Genomic DNA, 16581 nt, shown 5'->3' with positions numbered 1-16581 from the left:
ACACAAAATTAGATATTACATTTTCTGTAAAAAAAAAAAGTTTAAAAAACCTGGCATGTACGAAGATATGCATAATCTATGTAACGCTGGAAGATAACACCGACTAGCAAATCTACGAAATTAAAACGAAAAAATGTTAGTATAAAACAATAAAAAACCGAAATTGAGAAAAATTGATAGCGTAGCGACTACCTGAGAAGAAAATCGAAAATAGCATGAAGAAAATGTTGGCGAACCACGGTATAAATAAAATCTTAGCGACGGGTTTATCCTAAACCGTCGCCATTAGCTACAGTTTTAAGTTAAACCGTCGCCAATAGCGACTGTTTTAGTTAACCTGTGGCGCCCCAAACCTCGCCACGTAATCATACAACATATGACGTCATAAAAAAATTTATTTTCGACGACGTAATAATATAATGCATATACGACAAAATAGTGCAATCACCACCCTATCTACGTCAATGCAGCAGAAACAGTATAATAAATACACACATACAACTCAAGTAAGACAATAAGCTATACTATCTCTCTATCTACTATCAACTACAGGACTGTTTGACTAGACACACCTAGTCTTTCACCACTATGCTGTCTCACGCATAGTCCTGTAACCTGCCCAACAGAAACAGCCCTCAAAGGGTGAGCATATACAACAATCATCATCGTAATACATAACAGTTATATTAACAACATAAAATATAACTGAAATCATAATAGAAATACCCCCTTTGCCGTTTCTGGACAATCAGCCAACAACAACCTCAACAACATCACAATGCAACAACATCGACGATACGTCGCACCCCAACACCGGCGACAGCAATATCGTCGAACGAACAACAACATCGACGATACGTCGCACCCCAACACCGGCGACAGCAATATCGTCGAACGAACAACAACATCGACGATATGTCGCACCCCAACACCGGCGACAGAAATATTGTCGAACGAATAACAACATCGACGATACATCGCACCCCAACACCGGCGACAGCAATATCGTTGAACGAACAACACCAACGTGACAACGTCAACGACAACATCAACGAGACATCTCCCAACAACGATAGTCAACAATATCAACAATAATAAACAAAAACAAATATAATATCAAATCACCCATTTCTGGTGATTTATCATCGTTCAACGCAATAGTATTCATCAATACTAAACAATAACAACATATGCTCGTACGTCAACACGTACCTGATAATCGAGTATATATAAAATCTGGCTATTTCTTTGATCCCGAGGCTTGTGGTGTATCTAAATAATTCAACAATAATTATTAGATCATTGTCACCGTATCAACACAGTTATAACAGCCTCAATATACTACAATAAATAGCCCAACAACAATTAATTCAACAAAATATAAAACTCGATTATAAATTCGTATTTTTCAACAATTTAATATTTTGGTGTATTTAATTCACAATACTACCATCAAATACACCCTAATTAATTTAACATCAAATAATAGGCTATTTTACAACATCCGTCAAATTACGAAAACTTTATATCAACGTGTAGCCTATTCTTCGTAGACTCCAAATATACAATCAGAATTAATAACAACTGACAAACAACTCTCCAATCTCAATCCAACGATTAAAAATCCCTAATTATAATAAATTAGGAATAATTCCAAATAACACCAATATAATCTTCTCTACTTCGTTAAAATCATACACTATTCAACAATCTTCAATTTCAGTATGATTTAACAATTTAACAGATTTATTCCAGAAATCAACAAATTTCAAACATCACCAAAACTATAAAATTTATACCTCAAATCGAAAACCTCGTGTCAACGATCCCAAAACTGAAGTCGGTTCGTCGATTGGATAAACCGATAAGTCGCACGATCGAAAAGAAAATAAAAAATCGTATCTAACTCTTTTCTCTCACCTCTCGTAAACTTACTGTAAGAATCAAAAGATTCATTCTTTCTCACGTGAATGACGTGATTCCATCTTTATCTTTTTTTTTAATTATTTTTTTTAATATTATATTATACGGTATATCTATTTGGACCAGTCAAACGATCAAATTTTCCAAACTCAAAACACGAAACTTCTATATCTTTGAGTTTTCTACGTCATATCCAAATTTCAAATCATTTGGACTTCATATGACCAAACTATGTCATATTTCTATCGTTGAAATTAATTAATTATTTAGTAATCTCACATTAGTATATCAACAACTTGTGATATTATTTCAGGCATTACATTTCTACCCCCTTAAATGAATTTCGACCCCGAAATTAAGTAAAAGCAACAATAACATGCGTGAATAAAGATACGTCATACCATCAGAATAAGTAGGGGTAGAGCTCTCTCATATGCCGCTCTGTCTCACAAGTGGCCTCTTCGACACCTCTATGTTCCCACTGAACCTTCACCATCGGTATAAGCTTACTACGAAGCTTCCGTTCAGATCGATCCAAAATACAAACTGGTCTCTCAACATTAGACACATCAGGATCTAACTGAACCTCAGAAATATCCAACACATGTGAAGGATCTGGCTCATACTTCCGCAACATCGACACATGAAACACATCATGAATACCAGATAAAGATGGAGGTAGAGCCTATCGATAAGCCAAAGTGCTTATCCGCTGCAATATCTCATACGGACCAAAATATCTCGGTGCTAACTTTCCTTTCACACCAAATCGTAATGTGCCACGAAAAGGAGAAACTTTCAAAAATACTCGATCGCCTGCTGAAACTCTAAGGGTCTTAGTCTTTTATTGGCATAAGCAGACTGTCTATCTTGAGCTGCTTTCAATCGCTGCTGTATCAACTTTACTTTCTGTTCCATCTCATGAATCATATCAGGACCGGTAACTGCAGCTCGATCAACATCATCCCAGTATAACGGAGATCTACAACGTCTCCCATACAATGCCTCAAATGGAGCCATCTGAATACTACTCTGATAACTGTTGTTATATGCAAACTCTACCAATGGAATAGATGACTGCCAAACAGATTTAAAATCCATGACATAAGCACGCAACATATCCTCAAGCGTCTGAATAGTACGCTCAGTCTGACCATTTGTCTGAGGATGATAAGCTGTACTCAATCTCAACTCTGTCCCCATCGCAGTCTGCAATCCTTCCCAAAAATGAATAAGTAAATCGAGGATCTCTATCAGATATAATAGACACTGGAATCCCGTGCAACCGTACGATCTCTCGTATATACAACTGTTCCATCGTCAAGTACGTAATACTCATGCTATAGGGTATAAAATGTGCAACTTTCGTCAATCGATCAACAATCACCCAAATAGCATCAATAGTTCCAGTGCTTCTTGTCAAATGAGTCACAAAATCCATCGATATGTGCTCCCATTTCCAAGTCGGCACTTCTAAACTCCTCAATTCACCTCCCGGCCTTCTCCTCTCAGCTTTGATTTGTTGACAATTGAGACATCGACGTACAAAATCAATCACATCACGTTTCATTCCCTTCCACCAAAACTGAGAGCGTAGATCCTTATACATTTTCTTGCCACCAGGATGGATAGAATATCGACTACAATGTGCACGCCGCAACAGGCCCTGGCGCAACTCAGATATATCAGGAACTACCCATCTATCATTCATCCTCAAACTACCATCATCAGCCACTCTAAAACGAGTATCTTGTTTCCGAGAAGCCAACTCCTTCCATCGCTGAACTCTCTCATCTGTCATCTGTGCATCACGAATACAACCATATATATCAGGTTCAGCTAATAAGGTAGATACCTGGATAGGAGTCGTCGAGATATCAAAATCATATCCCAAGGAACAACAAGACATCATCATAGCTGATAAACGACTCACATCCTCTGCAGTACAACTCACTTTACGGCTCAATGCATCAGCTGTAAGATTGGCTCGACCAGGATGATATTCAATCTCACAATCATAATCTTTCAGCAAATCTATCCATCGTCTCTGTCTCATATTCAACTCGGTCTGTGTAAATAGAAATCTCAAGCTCTTATGATCAGTATAAATCGTAAACGAGGTACCATATAAATAGTGTCGCCATATCTTCAAGGCAAAGATAATGGCTGCCAACTCCAAGTCATGCACAGGGTACCTTGTTTCTTGTGGTTTCAGCTGTCTCGAGGCATATGCCACAACATGTCGATCCTGCATCAAAACACATCCCAAACCATGTAATGATGCATCAGTATAAACAACAAACCTCTCATTTTCTGTAGGAATTGATAACACCGGTGCAGTCGTCAGTCGGTGCTTCAACTCCTGAAAACTCCTCTCACATGCTTCAGACCACTGAAATCGCACACCTTTCTGAGTCAATTGTGTCAAAGGCCTAGCAATCTTTGAAAATCCCTCGATAAATCGACGATATTAACCTGCTAAACCCAAGAAACTACGGATCTCTGGTACAGATGTAGGTGCAGACCACTGTAACACGGCTTCGACCTTCGTTGGTTCAACAGAAATCCCATCTCTCGATATAACATGACCCAAGAAGACCACTCGATCCAACCAAAACTCACATTTACTGAGCTTGGCATACAACTGTTTATCTCGCAGCACCTGTAACACTGAACGCAAATGCCCAACATGCTCAGCCTCACTCCTGGAATATATCATCAATAAACACAATAACAAATCGATCGAGATAAGGCTGAAATACCCTATTCATCAAACTCATGAACACAGCTGGAGCATTCGTCAACCCAAACGGCATAACTAAAAACTCGTAATGCCCATATCTGGTCCTGAATGCTGTCTTCTGAATATCCTCCTCTCTAACTCGTATCTGATGATATCCTGACCTCAAATCAATCTTCGAATATACTGAGGTTCCCTGCAACTGATCAAACAAATCATCAATACGAGGGAGGGGATATTTATTCTTAATCGTTACCTTATTCAGCTGTCGATAGTCAATACAAAGCCGCATCGTTCCATCTTTCTTTCTCACAAATAAGACTGGTGCACCCCAAGGCGATACACTAGGGCGAATGTATCCCTTGTCCAGCAAGTCCTGCAACTGGGCTTTCAACTCTCTCAACTCTGCTGGTGCCATTCTGTAAGGAGCACGAGAAATAGGGGAAATACCTGGCATCAACTCAATCCCAAACTCCACCTCACGAGCTGGTGGGAAGCCTGGAATCTCATCAGGAAATACATCGGCAAACTCAGCAACTATAGGTATGTCCTCTATTCCCACCTCCTTCTTCTTCTCTGTCACATCTACAGCATAAATAAGATAACCCTCATGCCCATGCTCTAACAACCGAGACATCCGGATGGCAGATACCAACGGAACACGGGGACGAGAACCCTTCCCATAAAATGTCCAACGCTCTTTCTCATCTGTATAAAAATATACTACCCACTGATAACAATCAACAGTCGCACAATATCTCCTCAGCACATTAATTCCCACAATACAATCAAAATCAGTCATATCTAGAATAATCATATCAGATCTCAGCTCATAGCCCTCATAAGAAATAATACCATCTGATATCATCGATACAACTGATATATCAACTCCAGAAGGTGTCGAAACAGAAAGAGGCATAGACAATGCAGACGAGCGCATATGATGCTCAACCACAAACCTCTTCGATATAAATGTATGTGAGGCACCAGTATCAATAAGAATATAAGCAGGATAAGAACATAAATAACACTTACCCGCTATCATCTCCTCTCGTGCCTCCTCTGCCTGCTCTCGTGTCAAAGCATACACCTGTGCCTGAGACGGACCAGCTCCCTGCATACGTGGCTGTCCTCCAGAAGGTCGTGGTGTAAACTGCTGAGGCTGTCGTCCTCCTCTCTCTGAGGATCTACCTCTAGCACTCCTAGGCTCTCGCTGCCCCTCACGACTAGGACACTGTCTTGCCAGATGACCAACACCGCCACACTCAAAACAGGTGATCTCGGTCTGTGTACAATCTCTGATCAGATGAGGTCCCCCACAACGAAAACATCTCACTGCTCTGGACTCTCCTCTCTGCCCCTGAACAGACTGAGAATTGCCCCCACGACTCTCAACACGTCGTGAATCAAATCGACGCTTCCCAGATGATGCTGAAGAAGAAGATGAACCCTTCTGATATTTAAAATACTGTCCCTGAGGTCGCAATGACTCCCTAGTCGGCTCTGATAATCGTCCCTGAGCCCCATACTCCTGCATCACCAACTCAGCCATCTCTGCCCTCGTCACTGCATCCTCAAATGATATCGGGTTATTTGATTGCACACGATCAAATAACTCTAACTTCAACCCTCTCAAGAAATGCCTCATCTTAGCATGAACATTCGTAGCAACATGTGGCACATATTTCAGCAATGCAGAATACCGAGACTCGTACTCAGCAACAGACATACTGCCCTGTCTTAAATCCTCGAATTCTCTCTCTTTCTTCTGTCTGGCTGCTATAGAAAATTTTTTATCAAGAAAACGAGATCGAAACACATCCCAATCAACAGTACGGCCCTGAGCTCTCAATCCAGCCTCAGTCGTCTGCCACCACAATAGTACATTCCGCGAAAGCTGAAATGTAGCCAATCGTAACCAAGCAGACCTAGCACACGGCGCAGTCACAAATATCTGCTCTATCCTCTCAATCCACTCCTCTGCTCGCTCACCGGTCTCAGAACTATCAAATCTCGGCGGAAAATAACTGCTGAACTGTGCCAAAGTCAACTCACCAGGTAATAAAGGCTGATCTGCAGGTGCCTGTCCCATATGAGGATGTGGCAATGGATTCATCTGACCAAACCCACTGTCAACCTCGTCCGTTTCTTCGCGTGGATGTACCTGTTCTCTAGCTGCCATCACTGGAAATCCAATTTTTAATCATAACATTTAACAATTACAATCCAGTAATCATCATCACACCTTTCGCACGAAAGTACACGCAACTAAAGAACAATCAATCATATCGAGAAATCATCAATAACAAGTCAAATGCACAGACACACGCAGATACTATCGTCATCCAACTCCCTCATCACAAACCCAACTCCTATCCATCCCAGACATCTAACATATACTCTGATACCACCAGTTGTGGCGCCCCAAACCTCGCCACGTAATCATACAACATATGACGTCATAAAAAATTTTATTTTCGACGACGTAATAATATAATGCATATACGACAAAATAGTGCAATCATCACACTATCTACGTCAATGCAGCAGAAACAGTATAATAAATACACACATACAACTCAAGTAAGACAATAAGCTATACTGTCTCTATCTACTATCAACTACAGGACTGTTTGACTAGACACACCTAGTCCTTCACCACTATCATGTCTCACGCATAGTCCTGTAACCTGCCCAACAGAAACAGCCCTCAAAGGGTGAGCATATACAACAATCATCATCGTAATACATAACAGTTATATTAACAACATAAAATATAACTGAAATCATAATAGAAATACCCCCTTTGCCGTTTCTGGACAATCAGCCAACAACAACCTCAACAACATCACAATGCAACAACATCGACGATACGTCGCACCCCAACACCGGCGACAGCAATATCGTCGAATGAACAACAACATCGACGATACGTCGCACCCCAACACCGACGACAGCAATATCGTCGAACGAACAACAACATCGACGATATGTCGCACCCCAACACCGGCGACAGCAATATCGTCGAACGAATAACAACATCGACGATACATCGCACCCCAACACCGGCGACAGCAATATCGTTGAACGAACAACACCAACGTGACAACGTCAACGACAACATCAACGAGACATCTCCCAACAACGATAGTCAACAATATCAACAATAATAAACAAAAACAAATATAATATCAAATCACCCAATTCCGGTGATTTATCATCGTTCAACGCAATAGTATTCATCAATACTAAACAATAACAACATATGCTTGTACGTCAACACGTACCTGATAATCGAGTATATATAAAATCTGGCTATTTCTTTGATCCCGAGGCTTGTGGTGTATCTAAATAATTCAACAATAATTATTAGATCATTGTCACCGTATCAACACAGTTATAACAGCCTCAATATACTACAATAAATAGCCCAACAACAATTAATTCAACAAAATATAAAACTCGATTATAAATTCGTATTTTTCAACAATTTAACATTCTGGTGTATTTAATTCACAATACTACCATCAAATACACCCTAATTAATTTAACATCAAATAATAGGCTATTTTACAACATCCGTCAAATTACGAAAACTTTATATCAACGTGTAGCCTATTCTTCGTAGACTCCAAATATACAATCAGAATTAATAACAACTGACAAACAACTCTCCAATCTCAATCCAACGATTAAAAATCCCTAATTATAATAAATTAGGAATAATTCCAAATAACACCACTATAATCTTCTCTACTTCGTTAAAATCATACACTATTCAACAATCTTCAATTTCAGTATGATTTAACAATTTAACAGATTTATTCCAGAAATCGACGAATTTCAAACATCACCAAAACTATAAAATTTATACCTCAAATCGAAGACCTCGTGTCAACGATCCCAAAACTGAAGTCGGTTCGTCGATTGGATAAACCGATAAGTCGCACGATCGAAAAGAAAATAAAAAATCGTATCTAACTCTTTTCTCTCACCTCTCGTAAACTTACTGTAAGAATCAAAAGATTCATTCTTTCTCACGTGAATGACGTGATTCCATCTTTATCTTTTTTTTTATTATTTTTTTTAATATTATATTATATTATATTAAAATAATATAATATAATATAATATAATATATAATATTTAACAATTTTAACACCGGTATATCTATTTGGACCAGTCAAACGATCAAATTTTCCAAAACTCAAAACACGAAACTTCTATATCTTTGAGTTTTCTACGTCATATCCAAATTTCAAATCATTTGGACTTCATATGACCAAACTATGTCATATTTCTATCGTTAAAATTAATTAATTATTTAGTAATCTCACATTAGTAAATCAACAACTTGTGATATTATTTCAGGCATTACATAACCCGTCGCCGATCCATATTTGCAACAGTTTGTGAACAACCGTCGCTAATAGCGACGGTTACATAAAACCGTCGCCGATTTCTGATGGTAACTATCGCTACTATAGCGACAGGGTATTCACAAACCATAACTACTGTTGCGATGGTTTAGTAATAGCGACGGTGTACACTATAACTGTCGCTAATCCAACCGTTTTTATCATCCACTATATCTGCAGTAATTTGTTATTAAAAATCATGAATTATAAATCCTAATAATTAACTGATGTTTTTAATATCAATATCTCAAATTTAGAACGAGATCTCAGTAGTTTTAATACCCAACCGAAACAAACTGTTTTCCCTAACACCCACACCCACAAACAAATTAAAAATATTATCTCAATCGAAAGCTTTTTTCACTATACTTGATTATAGAAAGTAGATGAGCAAGAAACTATAGTTTAAACTCTTTAATATTTTTTTAATTAAAAAGTAATGTGAAATACTCTCTGTTACACTAGTTTGGTGTCTTTTGGTAGTTTACTAATAATATATTTTTATATTCACAATTTGATTATAAAATGTACAACAAGAAACAAAAAAATTTAATTCTTGGTTCAATAACTTGTATAAATTTTTTTGTTTTCTTAAACCAAATTTTAAAAATTTGGTTTTGATATATTAAATTTTAATTTTCCTTTATTTTGGTACAATTTTGGTATGACAGCTACAAATCAGCATTTTCCTAATTTATGTAAAAAAATTTAATGATATGTTGATATTTTTTAATGATAAGTCGTAAAACTTGGTATATATAGAAACCATAGCGACGGTTTTTGCAAAACTCGTCCCCCATAGCGACGGTTTTAATAATAACCGTCTCCAATTGCGACGGTGTTTGACAAACCGTCACATATCTAGATTTGCGACGGTTTTGCGCAACCGTCGCTATCAGCCACGGTTGTTAAACACCGTCGTTTATAGCGACGGTCGACTGAAATTGTCACCGCATATGGCGACAGGTAAAAAATATGTCGCCGATTATGGCGACGGACCTTAATATAAACGTCGCTAAAGCCGACGGTTAATAAAACCATCGCAAAAATGGCGACGGGTGATTTCAAACAGTCGCAATATTAGCGACGGTTTTATGCTAAACTGTCGCTATAGTAGCGACGGGTGAAGAAAAACTGTCGCTAACTTTAATAGACGACGTTTTTATTACAACTGTCGCTAATACGGCGACGGTTTATAAAAAACGGTCGCCACAGTAGCGACGGTTTATCATCAAACCGTCGCCAACCCACCCGTTTTTTTGTATTGAATGTGTTTGTCACAGATGATTGATTATTCATTTCGTGTTTTAAATATTGGATTTCAGTTCTCGATTTTGGTCTATTTTGTAGAGATATGCTGGAGAATTAATAGTCTTGAGTTTTTATATACTATATAACAACAGTTGAATCAATTTTGTTCAAAGAGCTGTCATTTTCTATTTGTATTCATGGTGTGTGCTTGTATTGCTCCAAGTTTTGTGATGGGATATTGTTGAAATTTTTTGTATGGTGGCACATATTAATTAATTCAAGATAATGAAATAATGTTTTATAGAGATGTTTCAAGATTCTCCCTGACTTGATATATACATACACCTTATGCTTTGGGGATCATACACATACTCAAGTCAAAGGTGGTTGGTATCATTATGTATACTTCATGAAAAACTTTGTGCTACATTTTTCAACAAAATATTTAATTTGTCTCGTTATATATATATATATAATTTATATATATATATATATATATATATATATATATATTTCAGAGCCGCCGAATTTGCTGTTTAAGGGTGAAATAGGAAGGCGCATTGCTCCAAAAGATCTAAATGCAGGAATGAAAGCAATACCCTGTACGAATAAAATAAAAATCACATTGTATTTTATACATGCTTAGATATTAAATAAATTTCATACAAAAACCGAGACATTTGAGTGTGTAGACCTAATTTCACATGTGGTTTAGCCCCCAAGGAAAACGAGACAGCGCAAATGGCACATGGCAGCGGTCCCAATGAGGTGCACGCCTACAATGGATCACATGTGAATTTTTTGTCTGAATCCATATATTTGGACTAAAAGGCATAAATCACTTCATTAGGATACAAGATATCAGTAAGCGCTAAGGTCCCATTTTCAAAGTACCACAAGTAAGAAGCATCCACTTGATAAATTTTAAACATATAAAACTTGTACTCATAATTCAAACAAGTATGATTCCAGGGACTGATAGTTGTAAATGTTTTACATTATGTTGACAAAAAACTCTACTCATAAAAAGAATTTCAGAAAACTTTTACTTGCTACCTTAATTCAAGAATTGGTCAGCTTGTTTTTCGTAGATTGGATCCTGTTCTTTTTTAAAAAAATAAGAATCGACTAAATTAGATGCCAATATGCAAGGAAACATGTTAGGATCACAGTTTTAGCTGCATGAACATTTGCGTCCAGCAAAAAGTTGACCAAATGGACATCTCGCAGCTTTGTAATCAAACCTCGAAGAGTTTTGTATGTTATATAACAATACCAAGTACATGTTTCATATAATAATACAGTTGTGCGCATATGAGATGAATATATATATATATATATATATATATATATATATATATGTATATATATATATATATATGATCCTTATATGCATTAGTAGTTAGTACTGTTCTGTGTGGATGAGAGGAACGAATGATCCTACTATCGAGGGCAAGCAGGGTAATGACCGCTCCAACTTTAATTGCCAGACCTCTCGCCACAACTGATTTCTCTGGAAACCACAGTGAAGAAGTTTAGTAGTTTAAGATGTAGTCATTTCCTAAAGCTATGAAGATGAACGCGGTGGCGATGATGAAGATGACACAACTGCATGATAAGATGAGGAGGCAAGTTGAATAAGTGCCGGAATAGATCCACCTGCGCAAAATAATGACCACAAGCATCAGAATTCAGAAGTCAGACAACTACACGAGTCTTCAAAATATGGCAATTGAAAAGGAGAAAATGAAACAGCATCTTCCTTTTAAAAGTAACCCAACATCTCCACATTCTTCACTATTTCTCTTCCTCATTGGAGAATGGAAATGCAATGCAAGAACAAACTGATGGAATCCATTCAACAAGCTCGCAGGAATAACCCTGACTATCATTTACTTTGAAACGATAAACAAAAATTAAAACCATCCGTTGAAAATGTGATTAAGAGCATCTTTTCCATGTCAGTTTCCATTCTAAAATTAAAACCAAAATCAAGAACTTATGGCTTCTTTCTTGTACAAAAAATAAGTAGCCGGCACCAAAAGAACACAATAATTTGTGAAAAAATGTTTAAACTTTTAGCCATTTTTTATTAATTATATATTCCATTATGTTATATCTCCACCACTTTTAACCAGATCAGCTCAAAACAAAACCACATCAGAACCATCAGAACCAAGGATCGAAACCTTCTAACCATTAGCAAGACAAAAACTGTTTACGGAATTTTGGTTTCGCCCTTCCGAAACATGGTCCTCAAGCCATCATCCAATCTCTAATCTGTCAGGACTATGCGGGTGTGTTGTCCTTAGCTATTGTGCAAACTACACAACCTTTTACATAAATAACCAACTACTCTTGAATTATAGCCAAATGAAAATCTAGTTCAACACTCCATCAATAGCATCCAACTACCAACAGGAACATTTTTTTAAATCAGAACAGTCACCAGTAGTGTTGCATCAAAACCCCCGACCTCTACCACTGTAGAAAACCCCCCACAAAACAAGACCTGTCACAATTGTTGTTTGGAGTTGGGACCGTGGCAACAAAATTTGTTCGGCCTTTCTAACTATATCACGAGGTCACATTCGCATATACAGAGTACCATACAGTTCCGTGTAAAGAATATATTTACCTGTTAATCCAGCACAACCTGATGAGAAAACAATGACTGGTGGGGCCTGCATCCCAAAACAATAATTAAAAAAAAACCCAATGAAGAAAACATAGAAAAGAATAGGGAAGAACAAATAATCAGCGCAAAAGGAAAGCTCCTTATCAATTTAAAATTGGACGTAAATAACTTTTGTAATATCCTTATTATTAATGTTACTCGCTCATGCACAGAACAGACTTATGCCAAATAAATGAGGGGACCATAGGAAAGTGTTTTAGATAACATTTCAGTATTCAAAATATTTACACACGTACAAAAAGAAAACTAGGTTAAATTTAATACAGCTGACATAGTAAAGTATTAAAATTCAAAGAACACTTAGAATACACAATGACCCAACCCCCACATTATATTCCACGCTTTTTCCACAGAGCCAGATAGTATGAATTATGGCATGTTGCCATCATTGCACATGATCCATATGCATATAGATCTGTTATTAACATTTTTATCATATTAACACACCTTTCTTTCTCCATTTGGGCATGCAAATAAAGAAAAAAATGAACTGCAAAGAAAAAGCCACAAGACACTACCGTTTTAAGTTGTAGACATTATTAAGATTTAAGTTAAAACCCTGCGTAAAAGCAGATCATTCTTTCACACATGGTATATAGGATAGTGCGTATGTCATAAAATTTTGTCCCCGCATCAGTGGCCTTGAAAAAGACAGTTTGAGAGTGATGCACAAAATTGAAGTGGAAACAGTAATATTACACCACGGATCCTTGATTACCACTTGCAATTGCTGGTTGATCATCAGAGAATCAAAGCGTAGTGGACATGTCTACATGTAGCTAATTTATACATTAGCACTCTTGCAACATAAATATGAATCATGTTCATCGTGAAAGAGGAATTTGGCCAATTTACAGCCTCCCCTACCACAAGAGTCAATTTGAGACTGAAAAAAATTGTATATTGTCGATGCCTGAGGGTACCCAATATCACCCAATGTTCAAGTACTTCCAACTAAAAACATCAATTAATATTACTTGTCCTTACATAAGCATAGAATGCATATCATAAAGCATCACAGAAAAATGCCACGGTTGAGTATAATGATGGTAATCCACAACCCACCATCACCATACAAAGAGAAAATAAGTTCCAAAACAAACGGTTACAACACCAACTCCTACAACAACAACAAAAGACTTACACAAATGAGGAAATGTAACCACATAGGTCCTTTGATCCACCTCCTAACAAACGGCATAGCTGTAGAAGGATTGACATTAGAGAATCTAAACACAAAATCTCCATTAAAATTGCAAGAGTTTGTAAAGAACAGAAGAAATTTTCTCATATGGTATGATACACACAATCCCAAGTTAAAAATAATTCCAATCACATATAAAAAAAATTAATACACCAATCAATATAGTTAAAACAAATCAGTCAATGCAGAAAAAATCAATAATTCAAATCAAATTATGTGTCTTGACCCAGAACATACTAACCAATCATATGAAATGATATAACATCATTCATACCGTGGTTGAAACCATAAAAAGCTCCAACCGTGCCTCCAACGGCTGATCCTATCTAATGCGACAAGTAAAAAAGATAAAAGATCACAAGTCCGATTAAAAAATAGAGCGCAGTAGGAAAAAGATACAAAAATGGCGATCCACACCATGGTAAAACTGTCCCTGATGAGTAGTGAAACAGTCCACTCACTGGTCTCCTATGGAATTCAGAGTTGGGATTTTAGTTTTGAGGATAATTTGTTGGGTAATCAAAAGGGTTTTTGGTGACTTACCATCTCTTTCGAAAGGGGGCCAGCACAATGTTGACACCTTAAGCCATGGAGATCTCCTTGCAATTTAGAACTTGTGTAAAGGCCCGTATTTCGTACTTGTATTTTTGCGGAATTATAAAAAATTTTCTAAATAAATAATCATCTTGCCTCATTTATAAAATAAACATGTAAATAATTTTAACTTTAAAATAACAGCGGAAGCAAATATTGTTTTCAACCAACAATTTAAAAATAATCCAACGTATTAAACTGAGTTTAAATAATAAAAGGTGCATAAACTAAATCATGAGGTCTTCGGGTTTACTACAGCCGTCCCAAGATCGCTCACTGGTCTCCGCCCGTGGTCTCGACCTCATCAATACCTACAACAATCAAGTCTAGTGAGTCTAAAGACTCAACATGTATATATCGTGAATAACAAGTAAATATATCATAAAATCGCATGCATCATAAAAATAAAGTATCGTAGAACGTACGGTGAAAATCGTATCATGAATAATTATAACTACGTGCATATCTGAAAATTCATACGTAAAAGATTTGCTCAATAGAGCTCTGTCATAACATATCATAATTTTTCTGGTAGAGATCATGTTTCTAAGCAAGTGGCCCATAACATAACGTAAGCGCCTGATCAGACTAAACCACAGTATACTAGGCGGTAGAGATCAATCCCAGCCCTTGGACTGGATGTCTGTACCCATACATAATCATAAACCGGTCGTAAGTCAATGGGCGGAGAGGTCCTCGGTTGCGCCTACCGACTTCCAAACCCATAAATGTAAGGTGGCCACAAGACATATAGCATATATCTCAAAAATAAACATTTTATATTTTTATACACGTAATATCATTATAACCTTATTTTTTTACCGGATGAGTTGAATCGTTCCCAGGCTTGCTGCGACTTAATTCTAATATGTGACACATGCAATAAATCTTAACTTGCCAAAAACTTAACAATAGAACCAAAAACGAGACGATTCGGACCAACAACTTGATTTTTAACCATGGCTTCGTACCAACCCAAACCAACATTAAACCGACGTTTAAACATGATTAAAAATACCCCAAACATGCTGAAAAATATTTTAATAACTGTAAAACACAAAAATAGGTGAAAGGAATTCAAAAACATAAAACACTCTTTCGAGAGTCATTTTGGCACCTTTCACCGTAAATTCTCGTACGACCTCTAAACTCGACCAAATCACGAACAGACAAAAACATGACTTTCCTAACTCATTGAGGTACCTGTCCAGTCCAAGGCCATGGGCTAAAAGCCAGCCAAGAACTCAAACCACCTCCAAAACCAAAGCTCAAGTTGCTGTCAATATTTTGAGTTGTTGCGTGATTCATGAACATATAATGCTTTAAAAATATCCATAGGACCTGATTGAAGAGCAAAGAAACAATATATACATGCCTGAAATTTGTTTTGACACAAAAACAAACCGATACGACGAATACGAGCGGCGGAACGGAGTTGGTATCTTCTTCTTATTTTCTCCTGTTGTTGCACGATTTTTAGCTGCTGCACTTATGATATTTTCGAGTATATAGGATGTAGGATATGTAGTTAAGGAAGATGAATGTTAATAGTGGTGTTAAACGTTCCATAATATACATTAAAATAGGAGTTACAAGTGAAGGAGTTGAAGGAATTTGAATTGTTTCTCATCCTTGGCTGCAGCTTTTCTTATTCTTATTCTTGTTGTACGTTTCAAGCTAATTTCCTAGGCTAGTGGTTGAGGAGTAATTAGGTGGATAATAGTATTTGAATTTGTGAATTAAAGGTAAAGGA

At 37.1% G+C, this 16581-nt stretch overlaps 2 protein-coding genes and 1 long non-coding RNA gene across 3 annotated transcripts; all 3 read right to left on the bottom strand.

Moving 5' to 3' along the window:
* Window positions 1-2326: 2326 nt before the first annotated feature.
* Window positions 2327-6845, bottom strand: LOC140840798 (uncharacterized). The gene is made up of 8 exons (XM_073207962.1): window positions 5699-6845; window positions 4994-5371; window positions 4686-4822; window positions 4399-4585; window positions 4119-4171; window positions 3620-3778; window positions 2740-3000; window positions 2327-2608 (listed from the first exon to the last, which is right to left on the bottom strand). The coding sequence occupies exons 1-8, from the start codon at window positions 6843-6845 to the stop codon at window positions 2327-2329; spliced, it is 2604 nt and encodes an 867-aa protein (XP_073064063.1).
* A 313-nt stretch (window positions 6846-7158) lies between these two features.
* On the bottom strand, window positions 7159-8658 carry LOC140840448 (uncharacterized). Its single transcript, XR_012119985.1, has 3 exons — window positions 8538-8658; window positions 7951-8010; window positions 7159-7353 (listed from the first exon to the last, which is right to left on the bottom strand). It is a non-coding gene; the product is annotated as an uncharacterized lncRNA (long non-coding RNA).
* Window positions 8659-11550: 2892 nt separating this feature from the next.
* Window positions 11551-14848, bottom strand: LOC140841340 (uncharacterized). Its single transcript, XM_073208683.1, has 6 exons — window positions 14778-14848; window positions 14652-14702; window positions 14509-14560; window positions 14175-14233; window positions 12971-13016; window positions 11551-11991 (listed from the first exon to the last, which is right to left on the bottom strand). Exons 1-6 carry the CDS (start codon window positions 14778-14780, stop codon window positions 11900-11902), a joined length of 303 nt encoding a protein of 100 aa, XP_073064784.1. The 5' UTR covers window positions 14781-14848; the 3' UTR covers window positions 11551-11899.
* Between the last annotated feature and the right edge of the window lie 1733 nt (window positions 14849-16581).

This window comes from Primulina eburnea, chromosome 9, assembly GCF_022965805.1.
Source record: "Primulina eburnea isolate SZY01 chromosome 9, ASM2296580v1, whole genome shotgun sequence".
NCBI classification, from domain to species: Eukaryota; Viridiplantae; Streptophyta; class Magnoliopsida; order Lamiales; family Gesneriaceae; genus Primulina; species Primulina eburnea.
The sequence above is the reverse complement of the archived record's forward strand: the minus strand, read 5'-3'. Positions and strand labels throughout refer to the sequence as shown.

Coding starts and splice junctions, on each gene's coding strand:
- LOC140840798 (XM_073207962.1), bottom strand. CDS start 6,845: ATGGCAGCTAGAGAACAGGTACATCCACGCGAAGAAACGGACGAGGTT. Junction 4,172..4,398: donor TAGTTTCTTGGGTTTAGCAG/GTTAATATCGTC, acceptor GTTTTGATGCAG/GATCGACATGTTGTGGCATA. Junction 3,001..3,619: donor TGAGGATGAATGATAGATGG/GTAGTTCCTGAT, acceptor TCTGTTTGGCAG/TCATCTATTCCATTGGTAGA.
- LOC140841340 (XM_073208683.1), bottom strand. Junction 14,234..14,508: donor TTTTTATGGTTTCAACCACG/GTATGAATGATG, acceptor ATCCTTCTACAG/CTATGCCGTTTGTTAGGAGG. Junction 13,017..14,174: donor GGTTACATTTCCTCATTTGT/GTAAGTCTTTTG, acceptor TTTGGGATGCAG/GCCCCACCAGTCATTGTTTT.